At 36.7% G+C, this 20,507-nt stretch overlaps 2 protein-coding genes across 3 annotated transcripts; both read right to left on the bottom strand.

Moving 5' to 3' along the window:
- Window positions 1–10,450: 10,450 nt before the first annotated feature.
- On the bottom strand, window positions 10,451–11,501 carry LOC107841848. Its single transcript, XM_016685696.2, has one exon. It carries the CDS (start codon window positions 11,269–11,271, stop codon window positions 10,864–10,866), a length of 408 nt encoding a protein of 135 aa, XP_016541182.2. The 5' UTR covers window positions 11,272–11,501; the 3' UTR covers window positions 10,451–10,863.
- A 2,477-nt stretch (window positions 11,502–13,978) lies between these two features.
- Window positions 13,979–20,507, bottom strand: LOC107840983 (SNW/SKI-interacting protein A). 2 transcript variants are annotated; one of them, XM_016684960.2, is made up of 2 exons: window positions 20,324–20,507; window positions 13,979–16,091 (listed from the first exon to the last, which is right to left on the bottom strand). In XM_016684960.2, exon 2 carries the CDS (start codon window positions 16,055–16,057, stop codon window positions 14,255–14,257), a length of 1,803 nt encoding a protein of 600 aa, XP_016540446.1. In that variant the 5' UTR covers window positions 16,058–16,091; window positions 20,324–20,507; the 3' UTR covers window positions 13,979–14,254. The 2 variants fall into 2 exon arrangements, with proteins under 2 accessions (XP_016540446.1, XP_016540447.1); XM_016684961.2 differs by having other exon boundaries at window positions 13,979–16,088; window positions 20,324–20,478.

The raw sequence follows: 20,507 nt of genomic DNA, 5'->3' as shown, positions 1-20,507 counted from the left end.
GTCTACTTTTTTAATATCTTTGAATCTCGGGACCATCTAGGTTGTCACACGAGCAAAACGGCACGAAGGGGTCATTTTCAGGCTAAATCGGTGGGCCCACAATTTCGGCGATGGGGTCCGAGGTCCAATGGAGTTTTGGAACGAAAATCGATCAGAGCCCCCGGCTGGCTGAGAAGCGGATGAGTGTGGGCTGGCGGGATCGCCGAGCCATCTGGGTGATCAAACGGACGAAACGATGCCATATGGATGGTCAAACGGGCGAAACGGCGCGAACAGATAATTTTCAGACCAAATTAATGGGCTATAACCCACGATTCTAAGGGTGAGCCCGTGTGAAATCTTAACTCTCTCATTTCTATCGAGAGAAGTTGACCTAAAAATAACCTAATAAGCAACCTGAAAAATAAAATAATTAGTGACTATATTCTGTTGGAATGATATGCAATTTTTTTTTTGTTACAATGTGAGATGAAGAAAAAACAAATGTACATGATAAAAATATTACAACTTCATAGTACTATTGTTTATGTCATTAGAAGTTGTAACTAGATAAAGATAGTCATAATTAACATCTAGTTGTCTTACAAGTAGAAGCAAGGGGTTGATAAAGAATTTGGAGAAAATTACACTATTTATATATAGTTTAAAAAATAAAAAAATAATATAAATATACATCTTAAGTGATCTTTTTTACACAAATCTTCATTCTTACAAACTAATTATAAAAATCTCAACTATTTGTGTATCTTCGTTGGATGTATCGAGATCTAATTATGTATCTCGAGAGACGTAACATCGAAAAAAATATATCGGAAGCTAATTATGTATCTTTACAAAGAAAAAATGTGTCTTCGTTGGATGTATAGGGAGCTAATTACGTATCTCGACGGACCCAAAATCGGGATTTCAGTAATTATGCAAAATGTTAGAATTTTCTGTAATTAAACTCCAAACTGTCGAAATTTATGTTGTTTTTTCTAAAATCATTTTGTATATATAAAAAATAATCGATGTTGAATTCCTTTGATTTTTTCGTGTGTTTACTTTTTCATATTTGAATCCCTTTAGAAAAGAGACAGGGGAGGAGGAGTTGCAGTGGTGGACCCAAGATTTAGGAATTGTGGATGCACGGAAGGTTTGAACACACATTGATATTCAAAGCTTTAAGTTTCTGCCTGGAAACTAAAGCATTCAGTTATCTTCTTGGCTTAATAGGTGCTTTTCTAAATCTTATACCAAATTTTATACGTTTTTTATATAATTATACATAATTTGCATCGAGTTTAATGAATGTCGAAGTACAAAAAGTTTGATTATAGGTCCTCCCCGGATGAGTTGGCAATAATTGAGGCAACTTAATGGACGATATGAATTTTTTCGAGATAGTTAATTGCACCATTTTTAATCGTGAGAGGGTGGATGTAATTCAGCTTGATGAAGCTCAAACGACAAGGAGAGGGAGGTCAGTCAGAACTCGAGAAGTCTTTCCTTTCCACTGGTTCTTGAAACTATTTCTCTAGTGAAAATTCTGACTCTGCCGTTGAAGATATCAGGTCAACAAAACCAACCAATAGTTTTCTTCTTCTATTAATGGATTTTTTCGAGATTGTTAACCACTATTTTTAATCATGAGAGGGTGGATGTAATTCAGCTCGATGAAACTTGACCGACAAGGAGAGGGAGGTCATTCAGAACTCGAGAAATCTTTCCTTTCCACTGGTTCTTAAAAACTATCTCCTTAGTGAAAATTCTGACCTTACCACTTAAGATATCAGGTCAACAATTAAGCTCAATATGATGAAGCTCGACCGACAAGGAGAGAGAGGTCATTCAGAACTCGAGAAATCTTTCCTTCCATCGGTTCTTGTACACTATATCTTCTTAGTGAAAATTCTAACCTTACCACTTACAGCCTGTTTGGATGGTGGATTCCCATGGTATGGTTACCATGGGAACCATGTTTGTTTCCATAGTTTTTTAAAAATGGTGGTATGGTATGTTACTAGTCCATGGTTTGATAACCATGGAATGAAGCAATTTATTGAATCACCAAATTGGTGGTGTGCCATGGTTTTCATTTTTCCTTTTCAACTATACCTTTATATAATTTTCTTTAATCCTATTTTATCCTTATCAACAAAATACATGCTAAGACTACGCATTTGTTAACAAGATCAAAGATTGCAAGACTTCCTGTTAGAAATATAAAAATTCAAAGAGTGAGAAAAATGATCACAGTTATTTAGTAGTAGTATTTTTTAATGCCAATAAAAACTCAATTCGATAAAAAAAAAATTGAAAATTGAAATGGAGGGAAACAGAGCGAATGCACAAAAAGTATATACATGGGAAGTGATTTTTGAACTCTAAGATACATACATGTATACCAATTGTTTTATTGATTGGGAAGTACTTCCCGATTGCATTAGTTTGCGTTCGTCAAACCTTTGTTTAGCAAATACCCTTGTGAATTTGGTGTCTTAAAAGGATCATCGGGTAGCTATGAGAAGCATCAAGAAAGAAAGGACAACTGGTTACGCTAACACTATATGGATAAAAGAGTTGATATCTCAAATGTATTACAATTAGGGTCATTTTAGTAAATTTACCTGTTACTATACCGTACCATACTATCAAACCAAACAAAAAATCTATTATTAAACCGCAGTGAACGATACAGTCCATTCAAACATGGTACTGTACCATACCATACTATACCATACCATATTACACCATACCATACATTATGAAACCATGGCAAACCACCATCCAAACAGGATGTTAAGATATCAGGTCAACAATTCAGCTCGATGAAGCTCGACCGACAAGGAGAGGGAGGTCATTAAGAACTCGAGAAATCATTCCTTTCCACAGGTTCTCGAAAATTATCTCCTTAGTGAAAATTTTGACTTCGCCACTGAAGATATCAGGTCAACAATTCAGCTCGACCAACAAGGAGAGGGAGGTCATGCAGAACTCGAGAAATCTTTCCTTCCCACTAATTATTGAAAACTATCTCCTTTAGACCTTAGTAAAACTTTTGACTCTGCCACTGAAGATATCAGGTCAACAGTTGAGCTCGACAAACAAGGAGAGAGTGGTCATTCAGAACTCGAGAAATCTTTCCTTTCCACTGGTTCTTGAAAATTATCTCCTTAATGAAAATTCTGACAAATTATCGCCTTAGTGAAAATTCTGACTCCGCGACCGAAGATATCAGGTCAACAAAACCAGCCAATAGTTTTCTTCTTATATTAATTTACTTAATGAACATATCTTCTAGTTGTCTTTAAGTTTAATATTTTAATTAAGTAGTCATGAAGTTCCAAAGACTTAGAAACAGTGTGTCTTTGTTGCTGCATTAGGTTCTATTAATTAATATAACTCAGCCCACTAACTAGATAATTGAGTTGTTAATCTGTTAAATCACTAATTAAAGTACTAAAAGTACATAGCTATATATTAATCAAATACAATTATGGATTATTTTAAAATCAAATTGAGAGGATCACTTTCTTCATGAAAGTGAAGAAATTAAAGAAAGGTATACTTTATGTTAACCTCCCAATAATTCATGTTAAAGACTTTGCTTTAGTGAGGAGCAAAGTATATATTGTGGATTAGTTTCTTGGGATACCATTAAGATTCCATGATCAACCTGGGTTGTGGTGTAATGATTGAAATTAAGTAGAGGTATTGGGTTTGAATCCTAAGAATGATAAAAATAGTGACGGATTCAAAATTTAGGGGTCGTGGGTGCACGAAAGGGTCGAACGCATATTGATGTTCAAATCTTTAAGGTTCCGCTATCTTCTTGGCTTATTGGGTCCTTTTCTAAATATGATATCAGATTTTATAGATTTTCTTATATATAATTATACTGCGTCGATTTTAATGGGCGTCAAAGCGCTAAAATTTTGACTATAGGTCCGCTCCTGGAAAAAAAATCATGTTGAAAGCGTCATCCCTGAAAGGCGCCATACAACGCGAATCTAAATTTAATGAGATTTTAATATGAATATTTAACACTGAATGAGAAATAAAAATAAAAATAAAAACCCTAGGTTTTGTCATTATATTCAACCTAACAGATATTTATCTTTTTGGGTAATTTTAAAATAGTGTGATCAACCAACAGATATTTATTTTTGATAATACTATAATAGTTACTACATTATCAAGGGTTAAGTTAAAAGAAATTATTTATACAATTTGTGTTGGGAAATATAAATTAATCGTGTGTTCAGATAAAGTAGTTGTTAGCATGGTTTAAAGTTAAAGTGGGATATCATTGAAATATATACTATTAATCATGTCTAAGTGGGATATTGTTTCCTTGTTAAGTATATTGAAAATAGTTTTTTCTTTTTTACTTATTTACTTTAGCTAACTGAGAGAAATTAGTTGTTTTAATTTTATCTATGTTATTAAGAGCATGTTTGGCTTTGCTTGTTTAAAATAGTTGATTTATCAAGTGCTAATTAGAAATTTTTAAGTTCTGAAATTAATTTTATAAATAAATAGTTACGTATTTGAATAAAAATGCTGATAAAATTAACCAAACATCCACTAATAAAATAATCACTTAATTAATGTTTTTAAGGAGAGTACAAAATATAAACTGAAACAAGTAATAAACAGAAAGAGTTTAAGTTTAACTATTGTGACTTAAGAGTATATTTTAAGACGTTATCGAATGTATAAATTTGACATACAAAAATTAAGAAAGAAGAAATTAAAATACTTTACTAAGAAAGAGTTTTTTTTTTGTTTCCCACCTGGTGTTTGGTGTCCGCATTGGTGTCCTGACTAATCCAGATCGCGCGTTGCAGCGCCCATTCTGGGGTTAGCGCTCCTAACAATATTTTCTTCATACCCAGGGCTCGAATCCGAGATCCCTGATTAAAGAGTTATTAATGGATATTTTCTTTGTTCTAAAAAATTCTTGGTATACCTCTTCTCCTCTTAATGCTTCAACAACTTGCTTTATAGACCAAGTCATAAATTAAACTCCCTACATATTTTTCCAATTTCAATTAATATAACATAAAGTTTAGAACAAATTATATAATTTTGACAGAAAATGTACTGTTTCCATCATGAACTATAAACAAAATTGCTAGGGGGTCCTATTACCCCCTGAACTAATTAAAACCGTATTTTTGGCAACCTTAGTGTCTACGTGACACATATGTGGCACATTGCATGAATCAACACACTGAAGATCCACGTAGGCAATACGTATGTGTCACGTATGTGCCACGTAGGCACTAAGGTTGCCAAAAATATGGTTTTAGTTAGTCCAGTGGGGTAATAGGACCCCCCTTGAAGTTCGGGTGTGTCTCAACAATTTCGCTTTGATGTTAATCTCTTTAATATTGTGTGGTGGAATGCATGGGAGTTCTTTATAATCGGAATCATAACAATAGGTTCAAGTCTTAGAAACAGAGTTAGGAGACGCCAGCCAACAGGCACCGTCTGCTGGCTGGCATGTCCGGCCTCTCACGCCTCTGTATTAACTTTATTGCGACCATTAATACCCTATGATAACTCTATAGGTTCCAGGATTTTTACAATTGTTGCCCAACACGTAGAGGTTACCTACATAAAGTTATGGTCATAATTGTCCAACATAACATGGACGGGACCTTCCCGTCCATGTTATGCCCTCGAGCTTTCTGAGCTTGAAAGATTATCAACGATCAACATTAAGATCTTTATACTTTCAATTCATATATTTGTTTGGAAAAACAACATAAACATACACCTTAACTTATCATATTTATACAAATTCTCACCCTTACAAAATAATTACAAAAATTTCAACTAATTATGTATCTTTATTGGATGTATCGGAAACTAATTATGTATCTTGACAGACTCAAAATCAAAAAAATATATCGAGGGCCAATTATGTATCTTTACAAAGAAAAAATGTATCTTTGTTGGATGTATTGGGAGGTAATTATGCATCTCGACAGACCAAAATCGGGATTTCAACAATTATACAAAATATCAAAATTTCTGTGATTAAGTTCCAAACTGTTGGAATTTATGTTGTTTTCACCTGGCTACTATCCTACTAATGTATTATCTTCAATCAAAATCCATGTGTTAATAAGCCCAACTTAGGCCTTTTCACATAAACAGTCCAAGCAGTTGATTTTGTTGTGTCATTTGCAGCCCAATTCAATAAAGTGCTTAACTTTTGGGCATTTTCACAGTAGATATAGCCCAAACACATAAACCTTTGATGCAATTTGCCAAGTAGAAAACAAATAGTCATTGTAATGTAGTTTGAAATTTCATTGATTTGAGATCTTGATAAGGTGAATACCCAGTCTATTCAATGCTAGGCATAATGAGTATAAGGACCTCAAAAAAATCTTTTTTCGTTATATGAACTCTCGCGGCTGATTAGCTAGTTATGAGGCAATAACTTATCAAGACGATGATCAGTAGCTGGTCCGAGAGGATGATCAGCCACACTAGGACTGAGACCCGGCCCAGACTCCTATAGGAGGCAGTAGTGGGGAATGACTGGGTCGAAAAAGTGACCATTGAACTCAGGGTCGGACCTACGTAGTGGCGATGGGGTTCACCTGAACCCCCTCGGCAAAAAATTACGTTGTATATATAAGGTAGAAAATCTATATTAATGTACATATATTAATTTTGAACCACCTAACACAAGGTTGTTGGATAGCTCAGTGGTACAGTCTCCACTTCTTGGGGTGCTAATTCAGGCTTATTTTAGAAGAAAAAAACTTTAAAATAAGTTAAAATATAAGTTTAAGTATTTTATATTTATAGACTATATACTATTACATCCCTTGAAATTATATTTTGTTGGCTTATTCACACATTTATATTTTTATTTTTCGAACCTCCTGAAGAAAATTCCTGGACCCGCCACTGATTGGACGCTATTTCTACATAACTAAATTAGACCCCAATTGGTGTAAACATTGTATTCGTTCTTTTTACTCCAATCCCGCTCTGATACCATATTGAAGTGTGATCATCTGTCCATCTCATCTAAGAGTTTAAATTGTTAAACCAGAGCACATCTCTAAATACTTAAGAGTAAAACATCTAGTACCCTTGAACTATGACCAAATTTCCTACGACACACTCCAACTTCACCGAGGACCTATTACACTTCCTCTCCCCCGAACTAAATTTTAGTTTATTTTTATCAACCTTTCTAGCTGACGTGGTACCTTTGATGTGGGCCCTATTTTTATGTAATAACGGTGCCACATCAGCACAAAAAGGTGACGAAAATACACTAAAATTGAGTTAGGGATAATAGGACTCTTGTGAAGTTGAAGTGTTCGTAGCAACTTTGGCCGTAATTCGGGTTACTGGATGCTTATCTCATTACTTAATTATATCTTAAGTACTAACCAAAAGGAGAAAAGGTTTAAGAAGTGTGACTCAACTACTTTGTCATGTTATAATTGATTCCAACACTAATGAATTCTAATAGAGCCTATTTGCATTTTGAAATATCATATCTCTAAGCACTTATATTTGTATATATAGATAGCCTATTTAGTCTCAACTTACATTCAATTATTTCAAGTTTTTGGAAGCTAAGTTGATATTTTCTGCTTGATTTCAGATATTTTGCATTGTTAACCAGTCAAGTGCGAAAAACACAGTAGAATCACACAACACACGTTGCTGCTGTACTTCCTACTCGCGAGGCGCAGTTGATTCAACTTTCAGATTGTCTATAGAATACGTAGTTACCAGAAATCACTTTGTCTGGCATTTCCTCGCGTAAACCTTAGTATCTAACTTCCTTCCGTTCTATATAAATCGTAGTTAGGAGAAGTCAGTCTGTCTGGCATTTCCTCGCGTAAAGCACTACTTTTGCATCGATTCTCTCTCATTATTCAACTCTCAGACAATCAAGGCATGCACTATACCACCTTTGCATCTCTCTTAACTTTCGGTCTATACAAAGCGTAGTCAGCAGAGGTCGGTCTGTCTGGCATTTCCTCGCGTAAAGTACTTATACAATCAAGGCACTCTGGTCTTTACAAAGCGTAGTCAGCAGAGGTCAGTCTGTCTGGCATTTCCTCGCGTAAAGTACTTATACAATCAAGGCACTATACCACCTTTGCATCTCTCTAACTTCCCGTCTATACAAAGCGTAGTCAGCAGAGGTCAGTCTGTCTGGGATTTCCTCGCGTAAAGTACTTACACAATCAAGGCACTATAACTTTAGTATCTCTCTAACTTCCGGTCTTTACAAAGCGTAGTTAGCAGAGGTCAGTCTGTCTGGCATATCCTCGCGGAAAGTACTTCCTGTCTATACAAAGCGTAGTCAGCAGAGGTCGGTCTGTCTGGCAAATCCTCGCGTTAAGTACTTGTACAATCAAGGCACTAAACCTGTAGTACCTCTCCAACTTCCGGTCTATACAATACGTAATTAGCATAGTACATAGAGGTCAGTTTGTCTGGCATTTCCTCGCGTAAAGTACTACTTTTGCCTTGGCTTTCTCTCGTTAGGTAATTACTAAGGCGAAAACAACTCTCTTAGAAGTTAAGCATGAATAATACTAACTCATTTAGTAGCCAGAACTTGAGAGTTAAAGCAACTAAGTCCAAAGAAGTTTTTCAGCTTACATTCGTCGTAGTTATTTGCATCTGGTTTCTATATCAGATTCGGAACACCCAAAATGGCGAGCGAATCAGAAGTAAGCTCATCGATGATTTTGAACATGACGACAATAGCACTATGGACAAATCTGAATTTGTTTCTAACAGGCTTGAAGAAGAATTTCATACCTTTCATGATGAGAATGGAATTCCAGAAGATGATCGCGATGTAAAATACGCGATGATTGAGTTGAATGATGAGCTTAAGACCAATCCGCACTTGGAAGTAACATCAAGTTTGGATGGTGAAAGACTCGGAGGTAGATTCAGAATTTAAATTTTGACGTCTTCAGCATTTAATGTTGTGTTCAGCCTGAACTTGAACGCGTTGACTGTATGCTCCATTCGCGATAGGTGAAAGTAGGAGTGGAGCGAGCGTATATTTTTATGTGTTCGGTTGAACTCAGTAGGTTTTGATCCAAATCCTGTATTTGTTTCGAGAAATCCAGTGAATTTACACTGGGTATGTTCAAATAAGGCACAAGTACCCCAAACTATACCCGAAGTTGTTGTGACACACCTAAACATTACGAGGGTCCTATTACCCCCTAAACTACATTTTTTCTGTATTTTTGTGCTCCTTTTTGTTGACGTTGTTTTCAAGTAGCAGAATATTTTTGTGCTGACTTGAAGAGGAAACCTTCGTTTTTACTGCATTCTTAAGACTTCCAAGCAAGATGAGTCGACGTCAGAAGTATGAAAGAGCTGAAGTGTCCACATTTCAATAACCGGATAGGGTTTAAAAGATAATCATCGCAGTATAAACGGATTGACTATTCCAGTTTACTATCAAACATGTTTCCCTTCATCGTCGAGATACAAACTAGAGGAGTTCTAGTAGTAAAACATCTTACTACTATGTTAGTTGTTTATCTGGTGCCTTCTTTACGACTTTCAACCAAATAGAAGAAACTCTTGTTTAGTCAGGACGTCATTCCCGTCCTTGTATCCCAACGCAATTTACTTCAATAGTACTACAACAGCAACAACATACTCGGTATATTCCTACAAAGTGGGGTCTGGGGAGGGTAAGTGTACGCAGTCTGTACCACTACCTCAGAGGTGAGATAGGATATTTCCGATAGACCCCCGGCTCAATACAAAAAACAGTTCACAAAAGACATAGAATATGAACAATAGTTATTAACACAAAAAATAATAACCGAAACAAGACTACCACAAAGTAATACTCCAATCGATCTATACGAAACAACAAATATTACCAAAACCCCACAAACAAGACGCTACAAGCATAACGCTATGACTACTAGCACATATACCAAAACAAAGCACTCCTACCTACCAGAACAAGAACGCACTCCTTTCCACTACCCTTCTATTCTAATTCGCATCCTCTACACCTTCTTATCTAGGGTCACTGTCCTCGGTCGTTCGACTATCAATAGCTGAAAAACAACTCTGCGGATCGAACCTAACCTCAAATTATTGATGCATGAAATTATGTAATCTAAACATCGTATTCATTAAAACAATACAGTACCATACAATACAACACAACACAATACAATACGATATAATACATTATGAAAGAATACGTAACAACCATCCAAACAGAACGTTACTCCCAAAATCATCCTCCAACACTCTTTGCAACTATCAATAGCCGAAAAGCAACTCCGCGATTGAACTGAACCTCCTTTGCTCACCGGATTCAACCACAGAGTAATACTCCAATCGATCTATTCGAAACAACAAACATAATCAGAACTCGACAAACAATACAGTACAAGTGTAGCACTACGACTACGAGCACAGATACCAGAACAAAGCGCAAACGTTATCAGAATTGTACAAACAAGACAGTACAAGCGTAGCACTACGACTACTAGCACCAATACCAAAACAAAGCACAAACATTATCAGAACTCCACAAACAAGACAGTACAAGAGTAGCACTACGACTACTAGCACCAATACCAAAACAAAGCACTAACATTATCAGAACTCGACAGACAAGACAGTACCAGCGTAGCACTACGACTACTAGCACAAATACCAAAACAAAGCACAAACGTCACTAGAACTCCACAAACAAGATAGTACAAGTGTAGCACTACAACTACGAGCACAGACACCAGAACAAAGCACGCTACTTATCATAACAAGGACACACTCCTTTCTACTATTCTTCAACCCTAATTCGCATCCTCCACATCATTCTATCTAGGGTCATGTCCTCGGTAACCTACAGCTTCTTGGACTCGACCGCGGGCTCTCCAGGCTCCTCAGCATCAACTGCTTCACAGCTGATATCAACTCATCATCTGTGGCATTTGGAGGTACATTTTTTGCTCTGAACTTCTTGCAGAATGTCATGTGTCGATTCATAGCTTCATCTTTTTCAATCCTTCTTCTCTCTGATGATGATGATGATGACGATGAACATGATCTCAACATTTCGTCCTTCACTGCCTCGGCACAGAGTCCGCATAGCCACCTTCCTTGGTTACGCTCCTTAACACTCATTATGTACGCTTCTGTACACTCTTCTGTCAATCCACAGCAACAACACTTCCCAAATTGAACTTCATTATGAGTTTCCGTTTCGCTCACATTTGCAGCCTCTTTCCTCATCATAACCGATGATCAATGCTTGAACGCAGGGGCGAATGTACGTGTAAAAAATGGAAAAAAAAAAAAAAAAAAACTAGATATATTATATGTATAATTCTTGAATATCATATACATTTCAGAGCCTTGAATGGCTGATTCTAAATTACCTTATTTCCTTTTACACTACCACCAACTATATATATATATATATTTGCACAGAGAGAGAGATATTTTACGGCATTTTTACTAGCGGTAGTATTATAGTCTGTTATAATCAGACAGAATAAGTAATACCACAAGCAAAAGAAAAACAAGATGAACATACAGATTTGTTGGGTTCGAAATCGAGAGGCTGTCATGCGGAATCTATTAGTTGCAAACTATGAGACGATAAATAAGATGACAACGAAAAACAATATTAAAAAACATAATTTTATTATATGACTTGGCCAATTGGACTACATATAAAACCTAACATTAAAAACATAAAATTAATAAGAGAAAAAATCTCCTCCTAAATGAAAATCTTAAAAGATTACATTGTGGATGTTATTGTGTTATGGCATGAGAAGGACTCTTCTATTTATATTTATAAAGAAAGAGGTTTGTCAAATATGGAAAAGTTTTATATTTTCCTTTTAGAAAAACTAAAAGTAATTATGGTAACTTTTATTTTCCTCCAAGAAAAAGTAAAACTTAATTTTAGTAAGAAAATCAGGGCAAAAATCCTAACAAGATTTACGTGAAAATCCTTGCGGGAAAACCACGAGCAGAGACAGAGGAATTTCACTATAACGGATGGAGAATACAATGAGGAGAATGACCTATTTTCTGAATGTCCAAAAAAACGACCCACTAATTGCACTTATATAATACATGTGTACAAATAAATCCTAGACCAAAAAATATGAAAAATCAAAAACATGGATCGCACCGCGAACTTTTCAAGGCCGGATCAACAAAATTTGGGTCACAAACTCTAACATAGTCCTTGCTTGTGATATCGATTATAGTCTGTTGTTCATTATGTTCAGAGTGTCGTACTATTTTGTTGTTGTTGTTTTTGTTTTTGTTTTCTTGTTGTAGACTTTGCGCTGTTTTGCTTGTTAGTTGCTATATGTTTTTATCATTGTTCCTTCAACATTATACCTAGAATTGCTACACATGAGCTGAGGGTTGTTTAGAAACGGCCTCGTATTTTTTTCCTTGCTTGTAATATCTATTATAGTCTGTTGTCTATTATGTTTAGAGCAGCGCACTATTTTGTTGTTGTTCTTGTTTTTGTTTAATTATTGTAGACTTCGAATTGTTTTCCTTGTTAGTTGCTATATGTTTTTATCGTTGTGTTCTTCTACTTTGTACCGGGAATTGTTGCTACAAATGAGCTGAGGGTCGTTCGAAAACAGCCTCGTATTGTAGTTAGCCTTGTCCGTGATATCTATTATAGTCTATTGTCTATTGTGTTTATGTTATCGCACTATTTTATTGTTGTTCGTGTTTCCTTTTTGTAGACTTTACACGGTTTCTCTTGTTAGTTGCTATATTTTTTATCACTATTTCCTTCTACATTGTACCTGGAATTGCTATATTTGAGCCGATGATCGTTTTGAAACAGCTTCATTACCTCCACGAGGTGGTGGTAAAGTCTACATATGCTCTACCCTTCTCAGACCTTATTCATGTGATTTCACTAAAAATGATGTTGTTGATAAATAAAATAATTTATGGGATCCAATGATTGTATGGAACAACAACATACCCAGTTTATTCCCACATAGTGGGGTCTGGAGAGAGTAGAGTGTACGCAGACCATACCACTAGTAGAGAGGCTGTTTCTGATAGATTCCGGCAATGATTGTATGGAAAATGTGATAAAATAGTAGAAGTTGTCCATGTCAAAGTTTGGTTGGCAGTCTCAAGTGGTAGATATCATGTACATTACGGACCACAAAAAATGGGTGAGCCTTTGCTTATCACTTATCAGATGTCAGCAGAGTTCAAAATCAATTGAAACTCTCAAGTTCAGACAAAAGAACCAAAGAAAACTCCAAACTAAAAATGATTTGGATGTAAAGTTGATTAGTTGTCATGTTTTGTTTTGATCCGATGTCTTGATATGATCCAATTAACTAGAGGTATGATACAATGGAACCTAAAATATATGTTTACAAGTAATTATCAAAACTGATTAGACAGGATATGACGCAACTTAGTATTATCGAGAACCTGACTTCAGATGGGAAGGTGTGGAAGTTTCATATTGCAGTAGAAGATTAGTAGGTAAACGAGTGTTGTGTTGCCTCCAGAAGGTTTTGAGTTTTTGGTGTTTGTCTTAGTGTTACTCACGTTCTTATAGTTCTTGTTTTACATATCTATCATCACACGTTATCTATTGTTTTGATTACCACATTACTTAAATGTCTGTCATGGTTTCTTGCGGGTAGACTCGGTGATACTTTCATCATTGTTTTCTTCTTTTCTTCTCCTCGTACTTGGTTTTGTTGCACTTGAACCGAGTATCTCATGGAAATTTCGTAGTAAGATTTGCGTACATTCTACCTTTCCCAGACCCAGATCCTACTTTGTATGTTGCTGTTACCAGTATGATACCAAATGCTACATCTTTGATACAAAGAAATTTTGGCCTTCATGAATGTTGTGCAAAGAGTGTCCCTGCAGCAAATGATACGACGGAAGCAAAGGCCGTCCACCAGAAGAAAAAAAAAACACGAAAACAAACCAGAAATTCCACACACCCAAACACATAATATTCATATACAACCGGATCAAAATCACGATAATTTAATCAAAGTGATGAGTATTATCATCTTCCAAATCTGAGAAAACCACAGTTGCAAGGCAGAGAAGACTCCAAACGATAATGACTTGTAATAACAGCATGAAAAGTAAAGAGTAGTCGACTTATTTTCATGCTAACGCAAACCAACAGCACAGGTGCAGCCAGGATGGACACATAAAGGTCATGGCACAGGCACTTGAAGACAATTTAACGCCCTTTGTCGAAAGCAATACGAGTTCTGCTCGATGATTCATAGCCATCTCGCGTGGAGCCAGCACTGGCCTTCATGGTGCCTCCACTACCAACATTTGACATGGCTTTCTTACCCTTCTTAACCTCTGTCAAGAACTGGTCTAAACCAAATGGATCGGCTTCCTCAGCTTCCTTTTCCTTCTCAAATGGCACAGGCCCATCTCTTGTACCAGCCCTCTCAGATGTTCCGGTAAATGCCTTGTCGGGCTTAAAGCGCTCAGTCTTCATGATCTTATCCAGCTGCTCGTCTGCACCTCCATACATTTCAGAGTCGGTATCTCTCTTTGGTCTGTATAGAGTAGAAAGAGTGGGCTGAGCGGTAAATAGCCCCTTGTCGTAGACGTTGTAGGCATCATCCACTGCAAATCCAGAATCCATCCCTTTCTCCTGGTTGAACAATCTCTGATCATACATGACCTCTCCTCTTGATGTGCCAGTAGAAGCCATCCCAAGAGCCACTTTTTCGCTGACATCACGGTCTCTATCTCTGGTGATCTTACTCTTTTTACCCATTGCAGCATCTTTTGCCTCCAATCTCCTCTCTCTCTCCCTCTCCCGACGCCGCTCCTCACGTATCTCTTCTCTGTGTATTCGTGCCTCCCTTTCCTCCCTAGACTCTTTGGGCAAATCTCTTGCGCGCTCATAATCCACACTCATATCATCAACATTCCTGGTGTCCCTCTCAGAAGGCACGGGTGCAGCAGCTGGAGCTGCCCCGGCATTCCTCTCGGATCTTGCCTTGCGGGCCAACTCCCGAAGTTCCATCTCTTTCTTCTCCTTCTCTTTCATCATCATCTCCTTCTGAACCTTTGACCGCATTGCAACCGCTTCTCTCGCTTTCTGTTCTGCAACATACAGAGCCTCCAACAGTTTTGCAAAATTATCATTGATCTGAACTTCTTGAAGTCCCCTGCCATCAGCCGCAAGACGCTTATCAAGTGGGATTGTGTAACCTTTGGGGTTCTTCCAGTTTGATATACAAGGTGGAATCTTCCAATCCTGCTGGTCCTTCACGGTAACAGGACGGGGAGGAGAATGCATAACAGGCACAGGTGGAGAACCAGAGGCCCTAGGGACCCTCTTGTGCTTGAACTTGGGTGGATCCAAAGGGTCCACGGGCATCTCTACCATCCTAATAATCCTCTCCTTTGCACCCGAGTTAAAAGCTGCCGCTTGCTGGGAAGGCTTGTACTTAATAAACTTCGACTCTTGAGATTGTGTGGGAACATTTTTGGGCTGTGCAGCACTCAACCGCACATTTACAATCTTCTCAAGGGCTGCCTTTGTCTCCTCCATAGTCTCATCGATTACTTTCTGCTTCTCATCCTGATCCATCTCTGTGTCACTCTCATCCTCCTTCACAAACTTCGGGATAAGATCTTTATGCTGAGAATAAACAATCTTTTTCGCATTCTCTCCCTGACTCACAATTGCATCATATCTCAGTTCACCATGCTCGTCCACAGTAACAGGTAAAGTCTTTCCCCCCGGTTTCCAGTCTTTCTTTCTGCCCATATCAAGTGGATATTGTGCATAATGTATTTCAGGGAATGCCCCGCCATCCCCAAAATCCTCGAGCTTGGATGGCCTAAAGCCAGCCCGTTTTAGATAAGCAGGTACTGGATTTGCCTTGATCACTGCAGATTTCTCTGCCTCAGTTGCACTATACCTATTCTTGAACCATGGGTCACTTGTATGGTCATAGAATGTACTGGTAGCTGACTTTGCTGCTGGGAGAAGCTCCTTGAGAGACGCCATGCTGAAAACCCCAGATTAAAAGTTCCTCCAACTACTGCATACACAAAAAAGACAGGTACAGATCAATAAATCAATCTCTCAACCATGTAGCAATGAACACAACCAAACTTTAAAATATGCTGCTAATAAACAGACCAACTAAAAGCGAAGATCAGTATCAACCATGTAAAAAAGGGTTACTTAATTAATTAACCAGGCTCTAACGTATTACCCTGATATCAGCACCAGTATTGATGGATTACATAGAATTTTTTGTTAATCAATTAGTTGATTGGTGGAAGCTCAAATTAGCTTGTTCGAAATAACCAGGGAAACGGACTTACAATGACTTTAAACTTATAACTTAAATTATACTCCCCCCATTCCATTTTATTTGTTCCTTTTGAGTCAGGCACAACCCTTAATAAAGTCCTCACTCCTAGAAAATTGAAAGTAATTTTACCAATATTCCCTTAATTAATTTTGAACCTCTTTCCAAATTAGTAATTAAATACATTGAAAAAAAACTCTCAATTAATGATCTTAGTAATTTGAACAAGGGTATAATAGGGAGATATTGATCAAATTATTCTTGAAAGATAAAAGGAGGACTTAAAAAGGAATATAAACACACCCCAAAAAGAGCAAATAAAAAGGAATGGAGGGAGTAAACTGATAAAAAACACAAAATATTGGTAAAGATTCCATCTTTTATTGCCTTCCTCCCTTTTCCCTTCTGTTGCAAGAGAAGTTTCTAAATACTGAATCATTATACTACTATACCACATAAGAAGCAAACCAGAATATCTATTTAGCTAGCAAAAATACAAAGCACTGCAAAACTCGTCTGAGTATTTCTGTTAGCACCAAGAGTAAAACAAAGCACAATGATCCACCTCATGTTTAGTACTTCACAAACAATTGGAAAGAAAAAAAAAGAGGCTGGGTTTTGGACTGAAGAGAGAGAGATGGGGAAAGATTTTCATCTTATTATCTCATATAGCAAGCAACAAGAATACAAATGACTTTACTAGGTATGTCGTTATTGACAAACGTGGTGTCCCGGCCAGCTTTTGCACACCTAGACTAGTTCCACGGGACACCTGCCCCCTCCCACCACCTTCCCACCAGCAACAGGTATCAGCTAAATCTAACTGCATCCATTGATTTTGCAGAAGCTTTTTCCTCATATATTTAACAAGAAAACATACAAAGCAGATTTGAGGCTTTACTTTACACAGCGAGAGTACACACAAATCATAAGATCCAATTCACGACTCGGTTTTTACAAAACAAAAAAGAGAGACTTGGGTTTGGGACTGATGAGAGACAGATCAGAAAATACAAAGAGAGAAAAAACGATGTTTACAACTCAATTTCTAGACATTGATTTTCATATTATTACCTAACATAACAAGCAACAAGAATACGCATATTAGAAGTAACAACCAATTGTAGCATCTACTGCACCGAATGATCTTGCAAAGGCTTTTTTCTTCACATATTAACAAGCAACATACAAAGCTCTATACGAAGAAGATTTGAGGCTTTACTTTCTGTAGCGAGAGTAGACACAAATCATAAGATCCAATTCACAACTCCTATTTTACCCCAAAAAAACAAAAGAAATTGAAGACGAAAAGAGAGAGAGAGAGAGAGAGAGAGAGAGAGAGAGAGAGAGAGGGAGGGAGAGAGACTAGGGTTTAGGACTGATGAGAGACAGATAGGGAAAATACAAGAAGAGAAAAACACTGCTTACAACTCGATTTCTAGACATTGATTTTCAAATTATTACCTCACATAACGAGCAAAAAGAATACCCATATAAACAAGTAATTGCATTATCTACTCCACCCAATGATTTAGCAGATGTTTTTTACTCACATATTAACAAGCAAACATATGTGCCCAAGGGTATGGCTTAGTGACCAATGAAGTGGATTGAGCACTGCGAGGTCTTGGGTTCAATTCCAAGCAGAGAAAAAGAGCTAGGCAATTTCTTCTCCAACCCTTGGTGAACAGAATTAACTCATACCTTTTGTTGATGGGAGGTGATAGGTATCCAGTAGAAATAATCGAGGTGCGCACGAGGTGCGCACTAGCAGGACACACGGTTATTAAAAAGGAATTTTTGCACAACTAACTAGTTAGATTCACTGTCCACTAATTATACATGGTTGTACACATATTATACATCTGCCATCTATTTTAAGTTTATGCAGCTGGGTGAATAGCTAATAAGGTGAATTCTTCTAAATCTTTTAAAAAGAAAAAGAAAAAGAAAACATATAAAGTACTATACAAAATAGATTTAAAGCCTTTCTCTACGCATCAAGAGAGAACACAAATCATAAGATCCAATTCACGCCATGGCTATTTAAAAAAAGGCACCTTTACACAAATAGCTAGTTGGATTCACTATCTACATTTTTTCGAGCCGGATACATAGATTAAATACTAATTATACATAGTTAAACACATATCACACATCTGTTGGCTGTTCTTAATTTATGCGGTTCAGTATTAAGTTGCTCGGATTCCAAAAATATTGTCACATCTGTGTCGAATCCTCCAAAAATACACCAATTTTGAAGGATCCGACACGCATCCAATGAAATTTTTGAAGAGTCCGAGCAACATAGGTTCAGTGAACAATTATTCAGGTTAATTCTTCAAACACCACCACCACCAACCAACCACCACCCCACCCCACCCCAAAAAAGGCAAACATATAAAGTACCATACAAAGTAGCAGATTTGAGGCTTTTCTTTACTACCTATTACAGGTAGAAGGCGACGGATACCTCTTGGAATTAATCAAAGTGTGTGCTAAACAAACACCACGGTTATAAAAGCAAGATCCTTACACAAATAGCTAGTGCGATTCACTGTTTACTTTTTCTAATCGAATACATAAATCATACAGTAACTATACATGATTATATTATACATCTGTCGACTAATTCAAGTTTATGCAGTTGAATGAACAGCTATTCAGGTTAATTCTTCAACCAAAAAAAAAAAAGCTAACATACAAAAGTACTACACAAAGTAACAGATTTGAGGCTTTTACTTTACACATCGAGAGTAAACACAAATCATAAAATCCAACTCACAGCTCCTATTTTACAAAACAGTTGAATAAAAAAGGGATCTTTACACAAATAGCTGGTCGGCCTCGCTGTTTACTTTTTCTAACTGGATACATAAATCATACACTAACTATACATGATTATATTGTACATCTGTCGGCTAATTTAAGTTTATGCAGTTGAATGAACAGCTATTCAGGTTAATTCTTTAACCAAAAAAAAAAAAAAAAGGGCAGCCCGGTGCACTAAAGCTACCGCTATATGCGGTGTCCGGGGAAGGGCCCCACCACAAGGGCTTATCGTACGCAGCCTTACCTTGCATTTCTGCCAGAGGCTGTTTCCAAGGCTTGAACCCGTGACATCCTGGTCACATGGCAGCAACTTTAAGGTTAATTTAAGTTTATGTAGTTAAATGAACAACTGTTCAGGTTAATTCTTAAATTAAAAAAAAAAAACTAAATAATACATTTGTCAGCTAATTTAAGTTATGCAGTTGAATGAACAACTGTTCAGGTTAATTCTTCAACAACAACCAAAAAAATTATACATCTGTCGGCTAATTTAAGTTTATGCAGTTGAATGAACAACTATTCAGGTTAATTCTTCAACCAAAAAAAAAAAAAACTAAATTATACATCTGTCGGCTAATTTAAGTTTATGCAGTTGAATGAATAACTATTCAGGTTAATTCTTCAACAAAAAACAAAAAAAAATTATACATCTGTCGGCTAATTTAAGCTTATACAGTTGAATGAACAACTATTTAGGTTAATTCTTCAACAAAAAAAAAAAAAAGTATACATCTGTCGGCTAATTTAAGTTTATGCAGTTAAATGAACAATTATTCAGGTTAATTCTTCAACCAAAAAAAAAAAAAACTAAATTATACATCTGTCGGCTAATTTAGGTTTATACGGTTGAATGAACAACTATTCAGGTAACAACTATTCAGGTTAATTCTTCGATAACAACAAAAAAGAAATCTAGCATACAAAAGTACTACACAAAGTAGCAGATTTGAGGCTTTTACTTTACGCATCCAGAGTAAACACAAATCATAAAATCCAACTCACAGTTCATATTTTTCAAAAAAAAAATGAAAAAAAAAAACTAGGGTTTCGAACTGAAGAGGAAAGGATAAAACAAAAACACAAAGAGAGAGAGAGAGAGAGAGAGACAGCAATAAGGTGCTTACAAATTGATTTATCAGCCGTGAGTTCGCCGGAGAATCAGCCGAAGCGTCGCCGGAAATCGGCGAAAAAGACGTCGGAATAATTTGATTGAATCGGATTTGGGATTTCTCCTTTATGGAGAAGTCGGTATGATTTGTTGTGCTTATCGTTTGCTTTTTATATGTCCCAAAATATCTACTTGTACTC

The sequence above is a fragment of the Capsicum annuum genome, chromosome 9, assembly GCF_002878395.1.
Source record: "Capsicum annuum cultivar UCD-10X-F1 chromosome 9, UCD10Xv1.1, whole genome shotgun sequence".
Classification (NCBI taxonomy): domain Eukaryota; kingdom Viridiplantae; phylum Streptophyta; class Magnoliopsida; order Solanales; family Solanaceae; genus Capsicum; species Capsicum annuum.
This window is presented reverse-complemented; position numbering and strand designations above follow the sequence as displayed.